This window comes from Palaemon carinicauda, unplaced genomic scaffold (assembly GCF_036898095.1).
Source record: "Palaemon carinicauda isolate YSFRI2023 unplaced genomic scaffold, ASM3689809v2 scaffold284, whole genome shotgun sequence".
NCBI lineage: Eukaryota > Metazoa > Arthropoda > Malacostraca > Decapoda > Palaemonidae > Palaemon > Palaemon carinicauda.
In genome coordinates, this window is record NW_027170499.1 from 105,215 (window position 1) to 131,286 (window position 26,072).

The window sequence follows — 26,072 nt, forward strand, 5'->3', positions numbered from 1 at the left end:
ATAGTACAGCAAAACTTCAAAGGCTTGACAAAAGCTGAGAAGTTGACCTGTAAACAACTTGGAGCGTCTCCTGGCTAGGCGCCAGGGCGAGTCTACCAGAATTGAGAAGTCTATCTGGGCAGAGGCATGAACTCCCAAGCCGAGAACTTCTCTTGTGTCATATCAGACTCTCGCTCTATAAGCCAGTTTAAAAGAAGGGAAATCAAAGGCTGTATCCCTAATAACTCCTCCTGGTGCAAAAACCAGTCGCCTAGCCAACGTAACGCTCTCTAGGAGAGCGAGAGAGCACTAGCTTAAAAACAACGGCTTCGAAGTAGCTAGGCCTAGTGTAAGTTCTGACGTTTAGGCGAACGAGGAGCAGCAGTTACAAGATCCGGACGAAGATCCTTAAAAAAAAATCATCATGATTTAATTAAAGTCCATAGGAGGCTAAGCAGCTTAAGGCTCCTCTCCATCTGACAGAGTCCTCAAGGGAATATCAGTAGGAGGGAGAACAGCAACTTCCTCATCTACAGGAACCTTGTCCGATAAAAGCTAGGTTACCTCAGTGAGTCTCTCACTGGAGCATTAGTAGCAGACCAGAAGGCAACGTCATGTAACTGCTTGACAGTCTGTGAACTGTCAACAACTGAACTGTCAACCACAACAGGTGCGTGAGGACGTACAGTGTCCACTCGAGACTGCTTTGACTGTCTAGACTGAGCAGTCAAAACAACTCTAGAATGCGGAGGTTGACGCACCGCATCAAAACAAAACAACTTAGACTGTTGTTGTACCTCGCGAACGTCAACGGAAGGTTCCGTGCGTCGCTGAACGTCAACATGCGGCTGGCAGGGTACACTGGAACGCATGGGTGGCGGGACTCTCTCAGCTGGAGTGCGGCAGAAGGTCGCCTCAGCGTCCACAGGACGCACAACCGTGGTTGGTTGTAGGCTAGAGGTTGGTGTCAACCTTCTCCGCACGAAAGTCCAGCATCAATGACGTTAACTGAGACTGCATGGTCTGCAGCAAAGACCACTTAGGGTCTACAAGAGCAGGTGCGGCAACAGACGGTGTGACTGCCTGATGCGGTACCGCTTTGCCTCTCTTAGGAGGTGAGCAGTCGTCGGAAGACTGCAGCGAGTCCGAACTGACCCAGTGGCTACAACTGGGCCGTTGGACTTGCGCGGAAGGGACCGACTTGCGCTTAATAAGCCGCGAGACCTTGGTCCATGGTTTCTTACGAGAAACCTCTTCCGCAGACGAGAAATAAATGGGCTCTCTCGTCTTTGTGTGGGTGGGGCGATCTTGGGTAGATACGCCCGAAACCACGGAGGGAAAAAACGTCTGTTCATTGATCAAGGCCTCTCGAACCCATAAGTCATTCGACATTACTTCTCCCCTGGGCTTGGGAGCTTGCAAGAGGTCCCGGACTAGGTGAACGACAGGCACGAACAGACGAACCCTCGGACGCAACACTGTAACACTTTGCGCATATCACTTTATCGATTTTCTGTTTTGCACTTATTTCACTGAAATCGAAACTTTTACTGATTTCTACCTGAAACACGCAATTCTACCCTTCATTAAAAGGTAGTAATTGCGAAATCAGTCGTATAATGCAGCTCATTAATACTAGCAAAAAACAGAAAACATATATAAAGATAAAAAATTCAGTGGCTGGGAAAGAGACTAAACACTAGTTCAAATAAACTACGTTTACAATCTCTCACCGCACATAGCCTGGGGACAAGAATAAAACCCTAGAAAACGTTTTACCTTCCTCCCCGTACAGAGACTAGGGACGAGAGTAACACGAGAACAACGTTACCCGCTTGAACGGAACGTTTTCTCTCCTCTCTCTCCCTCCGTCTCTATCTCTCTCTCTCTTTCTCTCTTGATTTCGCACCTAAGAGAAGAGCCCAATTATATATCGTCAAAAAAACATGTTATTTGACTAAAGGAAAAAACTGAAAGGTTTTCCAAATAAAAAGTTCCTTTAATTTAGAATTTAAAACATTTAAGCTAAGAAAGAATGAACAAAACGTCAGAATTGATTTACTCTTACTGCAAAGTGAAACCGTGATACACTCTCTCTCTATCGTAACGATAGAGCGCATGTTGAACGTCCTGAACGTCAACAACTGCGTAGTCTAAAAAACTAAACGTTAGTTCATCTTTGAAAACAGTATGAAGACTATCAAAGAAATTCTTTCATAAAACATTAAATTTAAAAAGTTTTAAATTCTTTAAAGGCTAAATACGATATAACGGGCTCAACGTTGATTAACTTCGGTTCCAAGTTAGGACCGCCTACTATCAGGAAAGGTCGCATATAAACAAAACATAAAAATTTATTTTTATATGTTTATAATAAATGGAAAGTTAATCGAAGAGGCCTAATAAAGGCGGAGAGATATAAAATATATAGATCTATAACGTGTTAAGCAAAATTACTAAAAACCTAAACACACTTCCGTCTAAGGGAAGGGTCGGCCATTTAAAAGTGAAAGAGAGTCCATACTCTCTTTGTCACCATAATTAAATCTATCCAAAACGAGTTCAAGTTTTGAGACGAAGATAAAACACCTGCATAGCGAAAGCTCAAAACTAGAATAGTGTACTTCACCAAATAGTTGTGAAAACAAATCCAGTTAGTAACAGCGAATTAGTAGGTCTTGCCGGTAGCCCGACAGAGAGAAAATTGAGTTCTGTGTTTACATTGAGTACTGAGTACCTGCACGACAGATGGCGCTGTTGAAGTACACCCCCTACCTGCATTGCGATCGCTGGCGGATTTTTAACGTAGAGTTTTCTGTCGAGCAACAGAGTTGCAGCTTATATAATCACCGGCTAAGTTTAATATTGAAAATTTGGAGTTTATCTGCCAGTGAAATCATGAACTTTCCTCCAAACAGCAGAAGGTGGGGTTCTCTTATATATTGAAGAAACAAAAGATGACCATAACTGACTCCAAGCTACTTTAATTGCTTGTCGAAATTGTAGTCTACCTTTCTTGTAAGTTACAATATTCTCTTCAGTATGATTTCTGCAGCATCTTGTTAAAGCACCTCTTGTCAATTTATATAACACCTGAATTTCTGGTAACCACCAGGGGACTGATCTTCTGCCAAACAATCTAGATATCGAGGAGAGTGACTATGGATGAGGAACAGTAGAGGCTTAGCTGTAGGATCTAAAGTAAATAAAGAGGAACATGACTCTTTAAGGTAATGAACATTCAGCAGTAATATGAACATCAGGTGAGTATAGTAAAAAAAAAAAAAAGTTTTATCATAAAAATTACTTTTTCCTACAAGATTCCTCTTTAACAAGAAAAAATAACAACAAAATTCTTCTAAAAACAATATGTAACCCAAAACACAGAGAATCTTCATTTTTAAAATCTATAATCTTAATCAAGAAAACAGTACTGTGCAGTATTCAACTTACGATACATTTATATATGAGACCCAAAAACCTACAGAAGTACTCACTGAGTTCTCCAACTCCAATGGATATGACACAGCCACTATCATCTTCATTGTAACGTACAGGAGGCAATAAAATAGTGGTTGTATTCTTACTTGGGGTTGTTAACACCTGGACTCCTCGATGAACCATTGGGCCTGTCTCGACCAGCTGACCATTAATACAGATACCATCTCTTCTGTGGATAACAGGTTGAGCTCCTTTTGAACAATCATTCCTTATGTCCTCAGAGTTACTGACAACTGGTCTCCAAATTTTACTTGTATCATGAACACCAAGGGATGACCCGTCATTATTCATGTTATGTGGAAACGAATAATCTGGTAGATTTCTTCATTAGCAACATATCCATGGGAGTCTACTAGCTCAAGGTTTGTTATTGTGTAATAATCATTATTTTCTACAGGATGTTGTTTTTCACTGTAAACATTAAATGCATTTGAACCTGTAAGGCCTGGAATTGTGGAACTCTTGATGGTGAGGGTAGCACTTTGGGCTAGTAATTGAGAATTATTTTCACTAGCATCTGTCGTTAGCAAATTCTCAAAATCATTATTAAATGGCTCATTTGTAGAGAAAGGAATCTGAGGATTTAAATTATTAGGCTGCTTAGCACAATCTGGAACTGACCGTAGCTAAGAGAAATTATAGGGCCTTCTTTATACCCTATGGAAAGTGTAGGGAAGCCCTATATTTTTCGGTGCTGTTTAAAGCATCTTCTAGGAAATGGTGTGGTTGGTATCCCTGCTGAGAGGGTGTCTGTTGCCCTCTAAACAGTTGGTATGCTGGATAAACATTTGTTTACATTTGTGAGGGTAATTACTAAGTTGGGTACACGTCGCGCATTCCTGTTTTTTCAATGAGTTACTGAGGACTCATAGACTGTGGAAATGGCAGAAAAGGATGGTATAAGACCAAGATATATAACTGCAAATGAGAAAGCAATGCTGGTGACCTTGATAGAGGAAAGAAGCGACATTTTATTCAATAAGAGCCATGACTTCCACATCATCCATAGGAAAAAAAAGCAGCATGGGAAGAAGTCACTAGCTTATTTAATGCTGCTGGTTATGGACCAGCAAGAAGCCAGCAACAGCCAGTAAGTATTCATAAACATATTAAAGTAATAGTACTTTTGACTCACTTCCTGCATACATAAGCAAGCATCAGATTAGGGATTGGCGAGGGCCAGTTTTATTGTTATAGTGAGGACATCGCTCCCTCCGTCGTCCAGCATTCTCATCGAATTCTCCGTTTCATTTAAATTCTCTTTTCGCCACACTGTGGTTCATTGTATATATTTATTCCGCTCCCTCAGAGCTACAATTTTATGAATACCTGTATATCATTTCGCTACCTATTTCTATTGACTTGTATTTCAAGCATTTGTACGTGTGAAAAAACACACACTGTGGCGGTTAGTTCGAGCCAGATTGGCGCCTGCGCACATGCTACTTTTCCGTCCGCACCTTGTACTGTATTATATTCTCGCACATGTTTGAATAGACCGTCAGTTGTTGTTGGTGATAGCTCGTCTCACTGTCCTTACAACTGGTGACCACGGAGTTGAAGTAGCATAAGCGGTTTTGGCTTTGCCATTAACGGACTTATTACGGTCCTACTACCTTCTTTTACTCCGTTACCTTAGGCGTGAGCTTCGGCCTTTGGTGCTCCCACACCTTGGTACATTTGTAAGGCAGTAGGATGAGCTTAACCGACATATCAATTTCCCACCTCTTCGCCGACTCGTCGACTGACCACAATGGCGGATTCAACCCGCCCATCACGCCCAACGGCCTCGCCTCCACGCCCAAAGTTAAACTACCGCCGTTTTCTCAACACAACACCGCTTCCTGGTTCCTGAGAGCGGACGTACTCTTCCGAGTCGCTAGGCTCAGCGACTCCTACGCCAAGGCCGACATCGTTCTCACCTCCATCCCAGAGGAGGTATTCGACAAGATTTCCACATGGCTCGACGCCCGGGCTGGCCAAGTTTCCTACGACGACCTGAGAACTGAGAAATTCCTGGACCTCGCCGGCAAACTCATGGATGACACCTCTCCTGTCGAGGCGTGGGACGAGTTGACCGGCCTGTTAATGCTTCCCGAGACCGACAGCAACGGCCTACGGCGTGAGATTAGCCTATCTCGGGAGATTTTCCTTCGACGCCTGCCGCAGGACGTAAGTGCCCAATTGACAGACGCCGACACACTTCCGATGAACGAACTCCTGTCAAAGGCTCAGAAGCTCCACGAGGCCTCCAAAGCATCTCGCCTCGGGGCATCATCAGTATCGTCTTCGTTCTCCTCCATCAGCTACTCTTCCATAGACTCTTCATCAACGCCTCCTGACGACGACGAGATCAACGCTCTGGCAAGGAGGAAACCACCGTAACCGAAACGTCCGAATCCTAGCCCTAATCCAGCATGGTGCTTCTACCACCAGCAGTTCGGCAGTGACGCCAGGAAATGTAGGGCACCATGCAATTTCCCTAGAAGATGTCGCCATAAGAAACCACCTACCACCATCGCAGCTGCAGGAAACCAAAGCAAGAATGGTTTCTATATCCTCGACACCGTCTCCAACCATAGACTCAAGGTCGAAACCGGCGCAATGCAGTCAACATTCCCGCCGTCACAAGCCGACCTAAACCGTGGTCCCAGCAAAGACGTCCCCTCACTCGTCGCCGCCAACGGGTCTCCCATACGGTGTTATGGGACTAGGATCCTCAGGATATCTATCCTGGGCCGTTCGTATTCCTGGCCATTCGCCATCGCTGACGTCAGTCGCCCCTTCCTCGGTGCAGATTTCCTCGCTCACCACGGAATACTTGTCGACGTTGCCGGGAAACGCCTCATCGACACAGGAACCTGCCGGTCCCGCCCCCTGAGAGCCGCCCCTTCCACAATGTCCATATCTGCTGTAATGACGCAGCCCTACGCCGACCTTCTGCAAGAATTTCCTGACGTTTTCAAGCCCGAGCTCCGTCAATCGCCGGGATACCACTCCAAGCACGGGATCTACCACCACATCACGCCAAATTCCGCCGCCTCCCGCCCCACCGCCCCAGAAGCTGAGGGACGCCAAACGCGCCTTTGAGGACATGGAACGCATGGGTATCTGTAAGAAAGCATCGAGCCCCTGGGCATCTCCCCTACACATGGTAAAGAAGCCTGACGGGACCTGGAGACCTTGCGGCGACTACAGGCGCCTCAACCTCATCACAACGCCCGACCACTACCCTCTGCCCAACATGCAAGACCTGACGAATGCGTTGCATGGCACGAAATACTTCACCAAGATGGACCTTCTCAAGTCTTACTTCCAGGTCCCCGTATTTCCAGAGGACATTCCGAAAACTGCCATTGTGACACCGTTCGGATCCTACACCGCATACTCAACCTTCGGTCTACGCAATGCGGGGGCGACCTTCCAACGCCTAATGGATAGCATCCTGGGCAACCTACCACTCTGCGTCTGCTACGTCGACGACATCCTGATATTCTCAAGGACCAAGGAGGAATACCGGAGGCACATCCGCGCCGTCCTCAAACGCCTGCAGGAGAATGGTCTAGTTGTACGTTTCGACAAATGCACATTCGGCGCTGAAGGAGTGGACTTTCTCGGTCATCGCGTGTCCTCGAGTGGGGTAAAACCCATGACAACCAAGGTGGATGCCATCAGAAAGTTCCCGACACCTACGACCACCCGCCAACTTCAGGAGTTCCTGGAGATGGTCAATTACTATAGGCGCTTCATCCCCAACATCGCAGACCCTGACACCCCTCGACGATGTCCTGAAGGGAAAGGCGAAGAAACTTGAGTGGGGTTACCCACAACAACATGCATTCACCCGAACAAAGGACGCCCTCGCCAACGCCACCACCCTGGCTCATTTCGACGATAACGCCCCTCTGCGACTGACGACCGACGCCAGCAATGTCGCCTGTGGGGCTGTGCTGGAACAGCTCTTCGATGGTTCTCCTCGACCATTGGCATTCTTCAGCAGAAAACTGAAACCCGCCGAAACAAGATACAGCACCTTCGATAGGGAGCTCCTTGCCGTCTACCTCGCCGTCCGCCACTTCAGGCACATCCTGGAGGGCACACCCTTCACCATCGTGACGGACCATCAACCCCTCGTACACGCCTTCACAAAATTGACAGACGCATGGTCCTCTCAACAACAACGTCATCTCGCAGAAATCGTCGAATTCGAGTGCACCATAAGCTACGTTCCCGGAAACCCAGTCGCAGACGCCCTTTCAAGGATTGAAATCAACGCAATCCACCTGGGAATTGACTACGCCAACCTCGCATCCGAGCAGCGCACCGACCTAGAGGCATAGGATCACCTGACGGGGCCATCTGCGCTCAAGATAACTGCAATTCCCCTCGGGCCAGCAGGAGTAACTATCCTCTGCGACACCAACACCGGCCGCCCACGCCCCTGGATTCCGGCAACCTGCAGAAGAAAAATATTCGACATCATCCATGGACTTTCACACCCCTCGGGACGCACCACTGCTCGCTTAGTCTGAAAAGTTCATCTGGCCAGGGATCAAAAAGGACGCCCGGGAATGGGCGAAGACATGCATCAATTGCAAGACAAGCCAGATAAGCCATCACACCAAATCGGGGATAGGTGATTTTCCCCAACCGAAAAGACGTTTCGGTCACATCCACATCGACATCATGGGACCTTTGCTGCCTTCGGGATCTGCTCGCTACCTGCTGACAATCATCGATCGCTCCACGAGGTGGTTGGAAGCATCACCGATGACCGAAGCTACGACCCAAGCATGCGCCGAAGCCCTTTTGTCAAGCTGGGTGAGCAGATTTGGCGTTCCTGACGACATCACGACAGACAGAGGCCCCGCTTTCCTGTCAGAGATATGGCTCGCCCTGGCAAACCTGATGGGAACGACACTCCACAGCACCACGGCATACAACCCCGCAGCAAACGGCATGGTCGAACGAACTTATCGCGCTCTAAAGGCGTCCCTGATGGCGAGCTGCACCGACGGGGACTGGAAATCACGACTTCCTTGGGTTCTTCTCGGCCTTCGCACCGCCCCTCGCGCAGATGGCGAGCCATCGCCCGACGAAAAGGTTTACGGAGAGCCGCTCGCAGTTCCCGGCGAATTCTTTCCAACATCAACCGACGACAGGCAGCTGGATCATCTCAGGGACATCGCCAGAAAGTTCAGGCCATGTCTTAAAATTTACCAATACAGAACTAAGCATCTCAAGCCAAGGAACCTGGACGACTGCGGGTATGTTTTCGTCCGTGTCGACGCTCATCGACAGCCGCTAACCAGACCCTATCGAGGCCCCTACCGAGTAATCAAGAAAACGACGAAAGCCTTCCTTCTCGACGTGCATGGCCAAGAGGACTGGGTCTCAATAGACCGCGTGAAACCGGCGTTTCTCGAAGGATGCGACACTGCCTCCGCGGGACCTGGCAGATCCTGAGTGTCACCTCAAAACAAGGCGACCAATGAGAAGAAAAGCAACAAACGACGACCAGAGGTAGCGATCCATACGCCGACCGCCGACGCGCCCCTCGGTTCAAGAGCAAGAGGAACCCTCCGACGCCCGAAACGATACGAAGACTAGTCTCATCAGCCCTCTACGCCGCCTGATGTCTTGGGGGGGGGGGGAGTACTTGTAAGGACATCGCTCCCTCCGTCGTCCAGCATTCTCATTGAATTCTCCATTTCATTTAAATTCTCTTTTTGCCACACTGTGGTTCACTGTATATATTTATTCCGCTCCCTCAGAGCTACAATTTTATTTATTTATAATTTCGCTACCTATTTCTATTGACTTGTATTTCAAGCATTTGTACATGGGAAAAAACACACATATTGTGGCGGTTAGTTCAAGCCAGATTGGCGCCTGCGCGCATGCTACTTTTCCGTCCGCACCTTGTATTATATCCTAGCACATGTTTGAATAAACCGTCAGTTGTTGTTGGTGATAGCTTGTCTCACTGTCCTTACAGTATTATTGTAGTGTATTACAGGGCAATGTAACCTAGGAAAAAAAACTACTTTTTCTTATAGAAAAAATTATGCTCTCTTCGAAAATGACACTCGTTTCCGTCGCAAATGAATAGTTTCAGAAATATATATACATCTATATCCTACGATAATGGGGGACCACCAGTGGGAACTCGGTGTTTTGGGTGGTGAAAACATACTGGGGAAACAATATATAATCGTAAAACAAGCCTTTTCTCCTCTATACATTACCTTCTTGAATGAATAATAAACGGAGGAAAATACAAAACAGTATAGCTGGATAAACTTTGGAGGTGCCATTGCAAAGACTATGTCTCATGAAAAAATACAGTAACCAGTGCTGCCAACGTGTAATGTAGATCAAATGTTAACGTATCATGCTAAAATTAGCAGTGTTTTTCATTTAAGTTTTCTCATTCTACTTGCCAGTTCTAGACGCTCTTGTACTATACGTACGTTTGTACATAGCAGGTTTCGACTTTCTACGCAAAAACCCCGCCTCTCTGCGCAGAGACTTTTCCTCCTCCAATAAGATTTCTTCTTCTCTAATCGTGAAATGTAAGTATTCGTCTCTCTATCAGCTCCGTTCAAGTCTATTACTTGATTAGTTATGTAATACCCTCATATACATATTACGTTTGACCCCAGTATTACTCGTTTTATTATCCGATACCTTATAAAATCACCTCATTTTATATACCCATCAAATATTATTTATCATACATTCCATTTTATCTTCATATATTTCTTTTATACATTTTGTTATTACCTTGTCACTCCCAGATTTCACATAAATGCTTGCTCTGGACAAGTTTCCCATTCTATTCATTCATGTTTACTCTCTAGACTCCGTTGCTTTTCCGTTAACCAATCACGAACCCATACATATGTAAAGTTTGCACAGGGGTGTTAATATTTCCCTACCCCCACCTTCCAACAAGCCCTTTTCCGTGGAAACCTTTGTCCAAGTCAGATCTTTGTTAGTTCAAGTGTCGTCTTTTGTGTATTTTACGATCTAAGTGTTAGAAAATTGTACCGTCTTCAGTAATACATACCTGAAACTATTTTGGTGTATTCCAATGTTGATAATTTTCTTAAATCTCGTAATGTAATATACCAACTTTTACAGTGTTCCAAGTGCAGTTCTAATCTAAGGCAAAACAGTTGAGCCACCACAGTCTCAGTCACAACACCCCCGTGACCCCTAAGTTACGTCGTCACGGTCATAAAAGTAGTCATTAATTTCTTTAACTTTAATGTGTTAGTTTTATATTTTGTTTGAGTGTGAAGCTCAGCATTACCAATTGCCAATGCATACGAGGGTAATGTTTTATTTTCCTATGATCGTAAGTGAGCAACAAGAACCATTATAATGTTACCGTGCGCAGCTCAACATTACCGCTTGCCAGTACATACGAGCTTGATGTTTTGTTTTCATGCGAGTGAAGCGAACTAATGGTGAAACAAAAACCATTATATATAATGTTATCGTAACAGTACTAACGTTACCGTAACATGAGTGAAGTGATATAACAAAGGTCATTATATTGGGTTTGTGACCTGGGAACCCTTAGGTTAGGTTAGGTGGGTTTGTTAGGTTCTGTACCCTATTTGTACTTTTTTATGTATTGTGTAAAGGGTATATGGAAAAATTCTTTAAAATACACGATAATATTACCGTATCATTGCTAACGTTAGTAATGCCACCGCAACGTTGGTAATGCTGTGTATCACCGTAACGTTGGTAACGCTGTGTATCGTTGGTAACGTTGCTAATGTTATCGTTCGCAGTACATACGTGAGTGGAGTGACACCGAATTTGAACTAGTGCTTATATTTAAAAATTTTAACACAACATATATGACAACAGTGATTATATTTAACCATTTTAACAGAAAATATATGTTTTCCTGTAGTAAATAACGTGATTTAACCGGTTTTCACCATCATTTCATCCGTAATAACAACAACCAATTTGACAACTTAAAAGTTATCCAAATTGGTTGATCTGTTTGTTTGCTGTTGAAATGAACGTCAAATTCGGTTAAATCACGTTATTTACTATAGGAAAACATTTTCTGTTCGAAATCACACCCTGTAATACAATACAAATTTACCGTTTTATTTAGGCTATACCTAAGGAATAACACTTTTCAAATGCTGAGCAAATAAATAATTCTCATTGCAGTTTGTACTATTCTTAATTTCAAACTTCATACTGGTTAGTCTAATTGTTTGGTCTTAATTTCAGGCTATCTACTGGTTAGCCTAATTGTTTGGCATTTATTCTTAATTTAAGCCTATATACGGGTTAGCCTAATTGTTTGGTCTTACTTTCAGGCTATATACTAGTTAGCCTAATTGCTTGGATTTTGTTCTTAATTCAAGGCTATATACTGGTTAGCCTAATTGTTTGGTCTTAATTTCAGGCTATATACTGGTTAGCCTAATTGTTTGGAACAAAGATATTCATTTAACCACTAACTCTTGTAAAATTTCAGAGCAAGCAAACGGCATGCAGTCTATAAGCGAGAGACTATGAGGACAGGTGGTGGTGCTCCTCCTAAGCCTGAAGATGAAGAGACTGCTAAAATCCTTACTATCATAAGTGATGACCTTGATGGTGAGGAGAATGAACTGGACTGTGATGCACTTCAGAGTACTGGTAAGTCCTACTTTGATCATTCTAGAGAGAGCTCTGCTTGGATTTTTGCATATTTTACTGATTTTCATACAAATGTTTTGTTTCTCTATTCATTTTTTCCCATGAAATTGAGAGGAAGTCACTTATTTTACACATATCCCCTACTTATCAATTTATAAAGAAGTTAAATTAGCTTCTATTTGGTAATATTCTTGTAAGTCGTAAGGAAGCATTTAATGTAGTTGAAATTATGGAAGAAAAGTTGTTTGTCTTGGCCTAAAATGTAAGGTTATAAAGGCGGAACTCTGTTGAATAAAAAAGGGGGCCTGGGGGGCTACAGCCCCAGCTAGGAAATAACCAATTTAGTGCCAGGTTAGGTAGGTGTTTTATGTTAGGTTAGTGCCCCAGACGAACCTAAAATACCTACCTAACCTGTCATTGAATTAATTTCCTAGGTGGGTGGCTGTGCACCCCCACCCCCCTTAGCTGCCAAGGAGGTCTGGGCAAATCCTCTTTTCTTGTCACATTTGGGATTATCTCAAATTTCACCATAATCTAACCTTTTTTGTGAATTAATAAACTTACTGCACAAGAATCATGTCTAACATGGTGTGACCCACAACTGTGTAGTTATTAGGATTAGGTAAATCATTCATCACTTTAATATTTGCTTTACTTTTAGGGAATCTTTTATAGAATAAGGAGGAATTAGTAGCCCCAAAGTTTGCATAAGTAATATTTTCCAGTACAATCATAGCATTACTTTTTTTTTTTTTGTCTTTTCAGGTCAACCACATACTGTGATTGGTATCAGAAATGATGGGCAAAAATGAGAGATAATGTTTGATTCTCAAATAATGGCACAGCACACTAACAACTCTATACACTCCATCATAACACCTCCTAAACTCACTTCATTTGAATTCAACACAACACAGAGCACACCAGCTGACAAAGTCTCCTCTCAAGAAGCTAACGTGACACAGGATACTCAAACAAACACTCCCACCTCCATACAGTTTAATGCCAGAGACACCCCAACAGAATACACTTTAATGCCAGAGACACCCCAACAGAATACACAGCAACACCTGGCCAATCAAATTTTACCTCAGCCCCAAAGTGCCGACGAACAACAAAGTTCACTCAGAAGGCCAGCTTTGAAGAGTCTCTTGAGATGCAACGGAAGGAACATGAAAAGACAATGAAAAGCCTCAGCCTAGATATTGAAATTAAGAAAGAAAAACGAAAAAAATTAAAAAGAAAAACGAGGATACTGTACAAACCTTTGTCTCCAGGCTCATCAAATCTGGGTTGATGTAGGCAAGAAACTGTTGGAAGTAACAGGGGAACAAGGACAGGTAACCATAAGAATTTGTGATAAACTCGATGCTTTAAACAGATCCAATGTCACTTCAAGTTTTTTCAGTGCAATATAGTATTATATATATTTTGGCTGTGGTGAAATGTGCATTGTGTTCTAGTCTGGAATGTATTTTGACTACTGTACTGTATATTTTTGTGGAAGAAATTAAAATTACAAATAACTGTTTCTGGTTTATTTGCCACATCTGTAATGTATATACATACTTTGAATTTGGTTTTTGGTAACTTTAAGCCTGGTGGTGGTGATTTTTTTCCTAAGCAAAATACTATCTGATGATTTGCTGCCTTTTAAAGACTTAGATATTTCTCATTGCTTGAGGTTGCTGCCTCAATTCCTCCTCTTGTATGTTTCCTTGGGCTTCTGGGTCATCGGGATCATGAAGTTCATGAATTACATTATCTGTCTCGGGTACTCTGTAGGCGATGGCCAAATTATGGAGAACTGCAGCAGCAATAATTAGGTGTTTGGTGTTTCTCATAGAAGTCCTCCTTTTCTTTCCAAGGCAAGCAAATCTTCTTTTTAATAGTCCAAATGCTCTCTCAACACTGTTTCGCATTCTTATGTGAGAAGCATTATAGCGGTTCTCTCCATGGCCATGAGGAGCTGTCAGAGGAGTCAACAAATATTCACGATATGGATATCCACTGTCACCCAACTAGTATCCGGGCAGAATACCATCTTCGGGTTCCTGACAGAGTCAACTATTTTAAAAAATATTACTGTCATGTGCACTGCCAGACCACCGAGCTACAATGTTGTACAGCTGCAATTGAGGACCACAGACTGTTTGTACATTAAATGAAAAATAACCTTTTCTGTTGCGAAAAATTTCAGGACGCGGGTGACTTGGCATCTCAATTGCAATATGAGTGCAGTCAATGCACCCAATTACACCTGGCATTCCAGCTATAGTCATAAATTCATGCTTGATCCTGCTAATATTATCTTGGTCTGGAAACTTGATGAACTCTGCACACAAACTTCCAATTGCATATGCTACCTTGCCAACACATCTAACAAAAGACTATGATACGTCACACCAATCTGATATACCAAGTTGGTCGTTTCCAGTGGCAATGTATCTCAATCCAATTAGGACCTGCAGGTGAGAAGGCACAGGACAGCCTGTAGAAAAAGAAAAAATCATGAAATACTTCCCTCAAACCATGTCCAGGCATAATTCTCAACTTTTTTTACTTGAAAAATTGTATAATCTTTTACTGTATTAAACATAAAATCTCTAGGTAGCTTCATAAAACCTTTAAAATAACACATTTAGCAGAAACCAATAAAATATCTTGCCTAAGTAAACTAAGTATAGCAAATGCCTCAACCTTTTTTTACCAATGGCACACTTAAGATCTCATAAGAATACCACGGCATACAGTATACTTGGCAAAATTTAAAAGGGTACACATATAATTACAAGATAGAACTACAGGCATAAAAAATATCAGGTATAAATAAGAACTTATTTTACTTCAGTAAATATCACCATACTGCTGGAATTAGTTGGAAAGCATTACTTTTCATTCATGTAAAACCAAAATCTATACCCATTTTTCGTATTTTCAGGTGTGCCTTGACAATGTTTCGCAGCACACTTCTAATAATCTTGTGGCATATCATTGTGCCTTGGCACACTGGTTGAGAATCACTGCAGTACAGTATACAGATATAACAATTACTTTTGCTTGTGCTTACAGGTAATGAAGGCACCTTATGTATTGTACCTACCTGGTACATTACTATTAAGGAAATGTTGTTAGATAAGTAAAAATGAGCATTATATCACTCACGAATACTTCATCACCTGACATATAAGCACAAAAACAATGTGATAACGACTCATGCCTACCTCTGTTGCTAAGAGCATTGGGCAGTCGATGCTCTATCTGTGCAATCACTGAAAGTGTGCACTCTTTACGTAATCGGAACCTCATCAGAATTTCTTCCTCTGTCATGGCATGAAATGGGTTGCTTCGGTCTGTCACAACCCTTTGTATGTGGCCATGCTGATAGCGCTGAAGGTTTCGGATATGACGGAATTGTCGGCACATACTGAAATATATGAAATATACGTGTAATGTAAGACTCATGAAATGTTTGTTAGCCTAGTGTTTAACTCTACAAAACCTAAGCTGCCATCCATGACCCCTGGCTAGCTCAACAGCAGCCCTCCACAGTCCACACTGCACAGCTAACTTACACTTTAGTAAACTGGGCATAAACTTAGATGTAATATGAAATGCCCAAATTAGGTTCAAATTGGTTTTTATAATCTGCTGATGATGACCATGTTGGAAATCAACCCTAGGCCTACTCTAGACGCCATCTAAATTATCTTACAAAGTTATGAACAAACCCTAGGTTAGGCTACCATCACCAGCTCCAGACAACCAACTTGGAGCTATGATTTCCTACATTAGGTTCACATTGGTTTAATTATACTTGAAAACCTGGGAATCATCTCCAGATGTCTAAATCATTTAAATAAAGCAAAATTGTGGATGAAAATTAGTTCATTTTGCTAGAACCCAAAGGATAAGGCCTTTTTTGGCATTCTGTTCCAGGGGGTTACCCACTGTCTAGGTTACTTTGATTTCGTTAGATTAGTTACCAGAATTTCTCAACTTCTCCAAGCCAAACCTAATGTAAACTTTGCACAAATACAACAATTTCTCTTAAAAACAGATGAACCTTTTAGCATCAGTTAAAAACCAACACCTTTTCCATGCATGAGCTATCATATCTATTGGAAGAATGTAATTTATTTACGAATTCAAATGACAAGTTTACTTGCAACTACTATTTTATCACTTACTTTGCTAAAAAAATAATCAAAGAAATTCTTACCTGTGAAACTTGGCAGAAGCTTGTTTTGTTGTGTTGTGCTTGAACTCCGAGAGGGACATCTCCGAGTTCATAAAATATGAAGTTTGGCCCACCTGTTCAATAGTTTTTCTTTCTTTTTATGTGTTATTATTTTTGTAAGACATCTTTTGATAATATAAATGTTTTTCACAAGCAAAGAGTTGATATCATGACTACTATTTATTTATAGGGCTTGCGAAAGGCATGTCTGAGCCACCCTTTAAATTATAGGGAACCCTAAATTCATAGGGCCTGTATATGTTCTAAGCATAGGAATTTAATATAGGGTCTATATTATAGTCCCTATATTTTCTCTTAGCATATGGCCGTGAATCTGTATGTCCAATATTTTCATTAATCCTTGGGGGATCTTCGGATGTTAAGCCAACACCATCATCGCACACTGCTTCAGTAGTAACATTTTCAGTCTCAGATTTTCTCTGAGATCCTTTAGGAGAATTATTGATGCTTTGGTTATCATTAGAGTGTTTTACTGATACATTTTCAGTTTTTTCAGAAGCTGGAGAGCTTACAGTTTTACTTACAAGAGATGACACATTTTCTAGACTGGTTGCACCACAAATCTCCTCTCAGCAAGTGAAACATCTGACTGTTCACATTCATTACTTCCTTCCCTTTCACTTACTCTGTCAGGACAAGAAGACTGATACTGAGAAAACTCTTCAATCAACTGATCTCCTAACTTTTTCTCATCATCTTTGGTTTTCTGTTTTCTCTTAATTCGTTTTTCTTTTTTATGAGACTTAGAGTTCTCTGATGATACATCAGGTTTATTCAAAATAAAACCTTCTTTAGGGCAGTTGCTTTTGTCTACATTCAGAGAACTAGTATTAGTCTTGCTATGTGGTGATGAGGCACAATCAGATTCCTCTATCCTGAAAACGAATAAATATTAAGACACCTCTGTACCACAAAAGAAATGAAAGACTTTGTTACTTCTAAAAAATGACTAAATGTTTCCAATATCAACAACTGAAGTGTTATAAAGGTTAGTCACAACTCTGATTTTGTCCAACAACAAAAATAGTGATAAAAAAATTATCCTTTCTAAAAAGAAACTGCCATTACCCTTTTTCTTAATACCGACATACTGTATTCCTATAGCAAAAGCTAAGGGGGTTAATTGAGTACTTTAGCAAACACCCATTAAATTGAATGCACATATAAAAAGATTAAATTACTAATATAGATATGAATAAAAAGGAATTTCAATAAAATGATAAAACAGCTGAAAATTTTGAAACAAAAACATTTGGCAAATTCTTTATTGAACAGACCAAACAATCTTTTATTGCAGTCCCACAGTTATGAAATCAGCCTATTTAATCTTATATGTTCATCCATTGTTGACCTTCAACATATCAAATCAATGGCAAAAGGATGAATGTTAAAGCACAGTACTATAAAATGCAAAAAACTATATTTCTTTAATATTTATTTCTATACTCACTTGATTTATTTATGTTACTTTCGTCTCTGAAAGCTTAGAATATTAGCGTTACTCCAAAAATTAGATTTCCTGTTACGTTTCCTCCCTCTAGTAAAGCAATGAGATCAGCGTCTAACAATAACATGTTGCACATGATGGATAACTTCCTCAGTCTCAAAGTCAAAATACCTATTCTCTTGACCTAACTAATCAGTGGGAAGAAGGGTGGACATCTATACATGAGTATAGAAATGAGAAATTTTATCATCAAAATTCTATTTATCTCTATGAACCTGACATGATGTCCATATTGCTGACTACCACACTTTACAGGTGGTGCATGGCGAGTAAAGGAAAGAGATATGGCATTTAGTTTTTATAATCAAATAAGCAATATCTTAAATTTACCTTTAGTTTAGGCTTCTAGGTACTTTAAACTCCATATATTTTAAAAATTACTAAAACACCCAATTCCTCATTAACATAATAAAAAATAACTTAATTACTATGCTACATATATAATTTAAAAGAAAAAAAAATGCAACCTAAGTGTAATTTTACTAAACTAATCATTTAAATTCATTATTCTGTCAATCCTAACACCATCAGCTATATACTGTAGGTTCCAAAGACCCATAAACATAGCAATGTTCAGTGAATACAGATTTAAATCACCATCAAGGTGTTGCTAAAAACCTCCACATGCAAATAAAACTGCATTTCTAATATCATGAAGCCTAGTTTTCAAATCTCCCATAGGATTTGTACCAAATTGTTATTGAGCTTGGTGACAAAAGAATAAAATTGAATGAAATTGCATTCTCAGACGATGTTGTGTGTATAGCATCACAAAACAAATTAGGCTCATTACCCTTAATGTCTGTGGAATCCTCAAAATATTGAACGGGTCTTACTAGTCAAGGAAAGATATCCCTTGATTAAATGGCAACCTTAATATCTGCAGAATACAGTAGTCCATATAAAACTGAGTGTCTCTCATTATGGAAATGAGGAAATTGTTGTAAACCTTTAGCCTAAAATTCGTTTCAGCTCTGAAATCATGCGAAAGGGATGACATTCACTTATGATTATTCAGGAATACCTTAAAAGAGGTGCTTATAGTTCACTAACTATTTTTCTGATGCAAAGCACAACAGAAAAAAAATTTACTATGTAATATTAAACAAAATATTTTCAGAGGTTTAAAGCAGGAACTCATTGAAGGCTATAACATTAGGTCCAAACTTAAGAAAATAATTAACCTAACAACTTGAGAGTCCTTTATTTTCATGGATATGTTGGATAAAACTCCATTTGGTAGGATCCAGCTTGCATGGATTTTGACAATGATTAAAAATTATGTCTGGAAGGATTGATTCCATGACGACCCCCTTACACCTCAAGAACAGGCTACAGAACTATGTACCATACCCTTGGTCACTAAAATGCAGCTTTCAGCTGTTTACCAAAATTCTGAATATATCTACCACCTACCGAATCATATCGACAGGTGGAAAGGTGTAAAAATTCATGAACAAAACAGCTATACCTTTGTTCAATGAGTGTAAACATGTCTGTGTTGGTCCGACCGTACGGGCGGACACAGCCTTCACGAGAAGGAGGAGACCTGCTCCTCTTAACTTTGCTCACACTAAAATAATCTTCCTCCTATCTAGTATATGGATTAGAAAGTGCCTCCCCTTGTTTCTGGATGTGTGTAAATGCTTTCTTGGAGCCTGGGCATACTACTACCAGTGTTTTCTGAACCTGAGGGTCTTGAATATCACTATAAATTCTAGTCAATGGAATTAAAAGATGATACCCACAGCCCCCATGTCTCTGGCAGATGTGAACAATTTGGAGCTTTCCCTATACTTTATGGGAAGGCTCTGTAAACAGCGAGAGGCTCAAGATCTTCATAGAGGAAATTCCCTAGAAAAAGCCAATTCAGATCAGCCCAATAACTTGGGAGTCAAATCCTGTTTTTCTTCACTGGAACCAAGGTTGCATTAAGTCAAAAATTCTTGCTCCAATTTAGACTGAGATGAAATTGAAAAGGTTTATGATAAGGCATCTATCAGAAATAAATTTCCCCTAAAAACATGGTCCATCAAAGTCTCTAAATAACTGACTTGCCAGAGACTTTATTCTTTGAACTGTTAATAACGTAAAATCTGAAAAGGGAGTTCTATTGCCCTCTTCAGATACCTTTACACAACTACTGTATAAATCTAAACTTCTTTAGAAATCTGAGCTACGATACTTGCTTAATCTGCATCCTTTACAACACACCAAAAAAAAAAAAAAAAAAAAAAAAAAAAAACAGCCAGTTGTCAAGTATGAAAGACCCCAAGTCATAGGATACTAGCCTACATAGATAGGGCCACCATCCTGGTGAAAACTTGAGATTACCCTGAGACCAAGAAAGACACTTTTATACCTTTGAATCATTGACAAAGTGAACCCCTTTCCATGGCATTTCAAAGAAAAAGAAAAAGCAGTTGCCTTTAGATTGGTTCCTTGTCAAAATTGAATGCAGGAATGTAAAAAAGAACAAACAAGTTTTTATAAAGTATAAATTAAATGATTCAGTTATTAATAGTGAACACCATTCACGAGAGGGAACTCCCAAAGTCCTCATGGAGGAAGATTCTTCCCTCAATAAAGTGGTAACTCTTCCTTCTCCTCCTCCTCCTCTTCCTCCTGAATACCAGCCACAACTCTCCTCAAAGGTAAGGTATCAGTTAATTTATTAATATTTCTATTTCTTATTATCAATTATCAATTCGTATTCATTTCTGATTTTAGGGGTTATTATATCTTTAATCAATATTAAAAACCTTTCAAAATGGCTGTGCATGTGTATTTATGAATGCGTGATACACATCAAGTGAATTCCGTTTATTTGACTGTGGCTGGGCATTTGAGTTATTAGCTTCCTAAGAATGATCCAGTAAAAACTCTTTCTTCCATCCCAAGTATTGAAGGCTTGGTGGTGAGAGGTGAAATAGCAGCAGTGGGTGCATCTGCCATGGATACAGAAGAGGGGGACTTAGTGGGAAACCCTTGGCCATCCTGTGACAGATGCACCTTTGGGGTGGAGTTGAATATCTATCCGCATAGGAGAACAGAGCTGCACTTGATCCAACAACTATAGTCAGGCCTATGGCTACTATAGTTACCAAAACAACTGTCCCACCAATAACATCAGAACCTACAGCATTTACTGATATTACAACTACAGCATTATCAGGGTCTGGTAAAGTATCCATTTGATATCAAATTTGAGAACCTTTCGGCATTTCCAGATTTCCAAAGGAGGTTCAAACATCTGTCCCTTACGTCGTGTCCCCAGCTAACATTGAAAGAGGTTGTTCTGATACCGTAAAAGTCTGCTTTGAGTACCTTAGCAGAGGCAATTTACAAAGCTGGGCATATCCTTTTAGACCAGTTTGCTTGAGACTTCCGAAGTCAGAATAACAGTGGAAAGCCAAAATATTCTCTTTTTGGCCAAAATGGTGAAATTGAAGAAATTGCCCTGCCCAAAGAGTGTAGCCTCTTTTTAAGGGTACATCCAGATAAGAGTTTGAGGGATTCACAGAACTGAAAAGGTCTTAAGTGATTTTTTTCCTAAAAAATGGGAAAAGTTAATTTAGTTAAAAGATGTAAGTGTTAAAAAAAGTTGAAAGTCAGGTGACCATAGAATAGTGAAAAGCAAAATTTGTCTAGATCTACGGAAAGAAAGAGAAAAACTAATTTTAAGTGAAAAAATTGATGAGTTTAGTTTAGCAATACAAAATAAAATGAACATACCATATATATATGCATGTGTATATGCAGTATATATTATCATCATAAGCCATAATTAGTGTACTACAGGAAAAAGGTTTCGGACACATCCCTCTACTCCCATCTGCTTATAGTCTTTCTATACCAGTCTGTACCAATAAATATTTTTAGTTCATCAATCCATCATCTTCTCCTCCTTCCCCTGGCTCATTTGCAATGAATACGGATCCATTCTCTTATTCTTAATATCCATATACTATCCGTCATTCTCACTATATGACCTGACCATGTCCATTTTGTTTTCTTACATGTTAGAATATCCTATACTTTAGTTTGCTCTTGTATCCATATTGTTCTTTTTCTGCCTCTTAATATTATTACCATCATTGTTCTTTCCATGGCTCTTTGTTCTCAGGCTTTAGTAGGGCTCCAAGTTTCTGATGCATAAGTGAATACTGGTAGGACCATATGGTTAAATACTTATCTTTTTTGAGAAAGTGGCATTCTACCATTCATAACTTCTTCAGTTATTTCTTGAATAAGAGAGCTATCATATCAAATATGTTTTATAGAAATTCTAACTATCTCTCATTCTAGAACCACATAAAGATAGACTTTCCTTTTTGAGAGAGAGAGAGAGAGAGAGAGAGAGAGAGAGAGAGAGAGAGAGAGAGAGAGAGAGAGAGAGAGAGAGAGAGAGAGAGAGATTATACAGCAATTAAATCCACAGTATTAAATTATTATTACAGTACAATACATCCTCTGCTGAAGTGCATTTTATATATTAAGTATAATTGCTGTTCTTGAGTGAGTATTTAAAAGGAATTCTTTTTAGCTTATTTAGACTATCGTCACCACAATTCTGCAACTGCTAAGGTGGGGGAGGCTTTCCTTATGTAATTACGACATATATGGTTTCACTAAACAGTATTAAACTTAAATCAGATCAATAAATCAATTAGATCTTAACACAGGCAACAAAAATCTGAGCAAAATCAAGATAAAGATGCAGGATTACTAAGAAACATAATTATGTAAATAAAAAGTACTATAGTCAAACCATTATAGGAGCGAACTCGGAGCCCATTTGCAGGGTTGCCAGTTCTCTTGGGTCATTTATAAAACACACCTGGCTTGGCCGCTTTGGGTGAGCCAAAAAAAGGAGAAAAGGGTCAGCCTCTATCGTTACTTATTAGGGTCAAACAAGCAACAACATATAATGACTTCAGTCATTCACAAAATTACTAATTACCAGATTTGTTAAGAGAACTCAAGACCCTTTCTCTACATTAGGAATTCATTGCGTTGTGTTACAAAGATAAATGGTCAAACTATATTCTATTGAGCTTTTGCCCCAATTATTACTTACTTGGTTTCATATGAAGTTCTTACCGAGTTCGGATTGCAATAGGCACGGGTAAACCACGATACCACATATAAATATTTGATTTTACCCAGTCACGGAATCCCACGCACAGATATGCATATCCCTAGCGAATTATCCCATCCAAGGTAACTAAATATTATATGATACTCATCCAAACTTCGGTTGACTAATTCATCCACTTCATTAAATGCTGGGAAGGAATGGCTTCGTTAATCAAATGAAATTCTCTTCATCCTGATTAAGTCCACTGAAGACTACACTACATACGTTGAGAAGTGACAGGCAGCAACTACCCGCCGTTAGCTCTGTTGCCTTTGTCGTAAAAATAATGCGTTCGCTCTCTCTCCCAAAGTCATGACTTCCGCTTCGTCCGCTCACGACAAAAGAAAACAACAAACGAACGAAACCAACTATTCAACGCAAACCGAACGAAACTATTCAAACAACTTACATCGCATTGTTAACCACTTATACAACTATTCACAAGACAATATTCCTTGGTAACAATGCTTATTACAATTAAATATAAACAAAACCTTCATTTGTACAGAAACCTGCACATTTCCACTTAACGCAATGTAACATAAAAGAACATTTTCCATATACAATATGAACATAGATATTCAATAACAATTGATTTCCCATGTCGTTATTGTAAGTAACGACAGCTGCTATGGGCAAGTCAAGAAAAGGAGAAAAGGGTCAGCTAATAAGCCATTCACCCAGATTTTAACGGTCTAAGAATATACTCCTTTAATTTGATAATCTCTCCAAATTGCTTCCCTTGCTCTTTTTGTTTTCAACCACGTGGTGACAACAAGTTGAAACTCTTAGACATAACAAAGAGCAAAATTCTTATGAAAAGATTATCACACTAACAGAAATTATATGACAAATTCGTAGATAAATTGTATTTTTCCTAACGATACAAACTTTAGCTATTTACTAGGGGTATTACTTTCGGCAGAGCTGAAATGACGAGCCATTAAAATTTAGCGAGGGTTAACTACCCACACCGCTAGTATTGGGGGTGGGGGGCTATCTACCACTACCGCTCACACCTGTGATTTAGTTCACTTTGCTTGGAGGTAGGACTTCAAGGGGGATAGCGCTGGTGGTCAAGTTTGTATAAATAGCTAGGGTTTGTATCGTTAGGAAAAATACATATCATCTAGGAATTTGTCATTTGTTCTGTAACTGGAATACAAACCACACTATATATTTGGGGTGACTTACCCATTAGGAAGGGTGGACGTCCCTGCCAATCTGGCTTTTGGCTTTACCCGGGGGATCCTTATCTGAGTATGTCAGTGCTCAACAATGAGTCCCTGTACCTCGCTAAAACCTTGCATACAAGGTCCGCGGCCTACACAAGCTGTATGTTGAGATATATAGAAGTGTGACCGTCCGGGTAAAGTTATTCCTTAGTCTTTGGAAGGAAAAATTGCTGTAACCATTACTTTCCTAATACCACCTCACTAGGGTATGGGGACGGAACAGTATTAGTTTTAATACTAGGCACACAAGGGAGCATGGTTTACCTGCAGTGGTTTGAGGTCAGCTTATGCAGAGAACCCAGGATGCTGCTTTCCCCAAGAGAGGGGAGGATGAAGAAATGAATAAGAGCCAGTCAAACCTTTTCATTCACGCAGACTAAAACTGGGTAACAATGCCCTCAACCTTTTGCTACTTGCCAATATGGAGCTTAAGGATTTAAACCAGCTGTTGTGCAGCCACCACAGGACCAATAGAAAACGTATCGAGTCTCCTGTGGGTCACGTCTTGCAGGTAGTGGGATGTGAACGTAGTTTGACATTTCCATGCCCCAGCTTGAAGAACTTGCGTCACTAAGAAGTTTCACTTGAATGCCAGGGACGTAGCTATGCCGCTGACATCATGAGGTCTGGGGTGACGTGAAGGAGGAGGGTCTGGATTCCGTGCATGGACTATGACCTTGCGAATCCATGCTAATATGGTGCTCCTGGTGACCCTTCTCTTGGTCCTTCCTGTGCTAACGAAGAGTGCAGGCACACGAGGACCGATAGAGATCGTATCGAGCTCCTGTGGGTCACGTCTTGCAAGTGAAAGGTTGTGAAAGTCACCTGGAGCATTCACACCCTTTCTTATAAAACCTGCATCACAGAGTAATCTGCTTATAAGGACCAGGGGCATAGCTATGCCCCTGATATCGTAAGTCGTCATGTCGTTCTAGATTCAGGGCATAATTGGTGACTCTGTGAATCCAGCAGGGATGATGTTTTGGTGATCCTTCTTTAGTCTCTCCCAGGGCTGATGACAAAAGAAGGGACCCAGGGGGGCTGTTGCCATTCTCTTAAGGTAGAATCTCATACCTTACCCTGGGTATAGTAACGGATGATCTGGATCGTCTGTTACCGATTGGAGACTTGTGTAGGATCCGTCACCTCTGGAGACTGTGTCTGGCGACATGATCAGGGACGAAACTAAACGTTGCCTTTCGCCCTTCTCATTAATGGGCAATGTCGAAAGGTCGAAAGAGAGACCATGAAGTTCCTCGACTCGTATGGCTGCTGTCAGAGCGTGTAGGAACAGTGTCATCTTAAACCAGGTGAAATTTTGTTGCCTGGTGAAGAGGAAAATAAGGTCTCTTAAGAGACCGGAGAATTTGAACCATGTTCCGAGAGGAAGGTCTCAATTCCGACAGGGGAAAGGCAAGTTGTAAGTCCGTATGAGTTAGGAAAGGTCTAGCGATTAGAGGATGTTCCTTCATCCTTCCTTTCAGTTTGAAGGTGGAGGCTCAAGTTTGAGTGATCGTCTTTACCTGTTAAAACTGAAAAGGGGGGTCATTTCCTCTTGCATATACTCGAGGATTCCTCTATTGCTGGAATAGAGGCATCGAGTGGAGAGAGACATTTTCCCATGACACCAACCACAAAAGATATTATACTGCCTGGTAGACTGATGCTGAGGTATTCCTCAGGTATCTAGACAACCTTTTCGCAATTTATTGCAAAAAGCCTCTGTGAGAGAGGAGGTACTGAGTAGTCTCCAGACATACAATCATA

General features: G+C 40.8%; 1 protein-coding gene and 1 pseudogene across 1 annotated transcript in view; one reads left to right on the forward strand and one right to left on the reverse strand.

Moving 5' to 3' along the window:
* Window positions 1-2,856: 2,856 nt before the first annotated feature.
* Window positions 2,857-13,321, forward strand: LOC137636383 (uncharacterized; annotated as a pseudogene).
* A 191-nt stretch (window positions 13,322-13,512) lies between these two features.
* Window positions 13,513-26,072, reverse strand: part of LOC137636384 (uncharacterized) — a 56,165-nt gene continuing 43,605 nt past the window's right edge. The window contains exons 2-4 of the mRNA XM_068368795.1: window positions 16,385-17,298; window positions 15,387-15,589; window positions 13,513-14,653 (exon numbers count right to left, since the gene is read on the reverse strand). Of these exons, the coding sequence (XP_068224896.1) occupies window positions 14,553-14,653; window positions 15,387-15,589; window positions 16,385-16,455 (375 nt within the window). The 5' untranslated portion in view covers window positions 16,456-17,298 and the 3' untranslated portion in view covers window positions 13,513-14,552. The remainder of the gene's footprint in view (window positions 14,654-15,386; window positions 15,590-16,384; window positions 17,299-26,072) is intronic.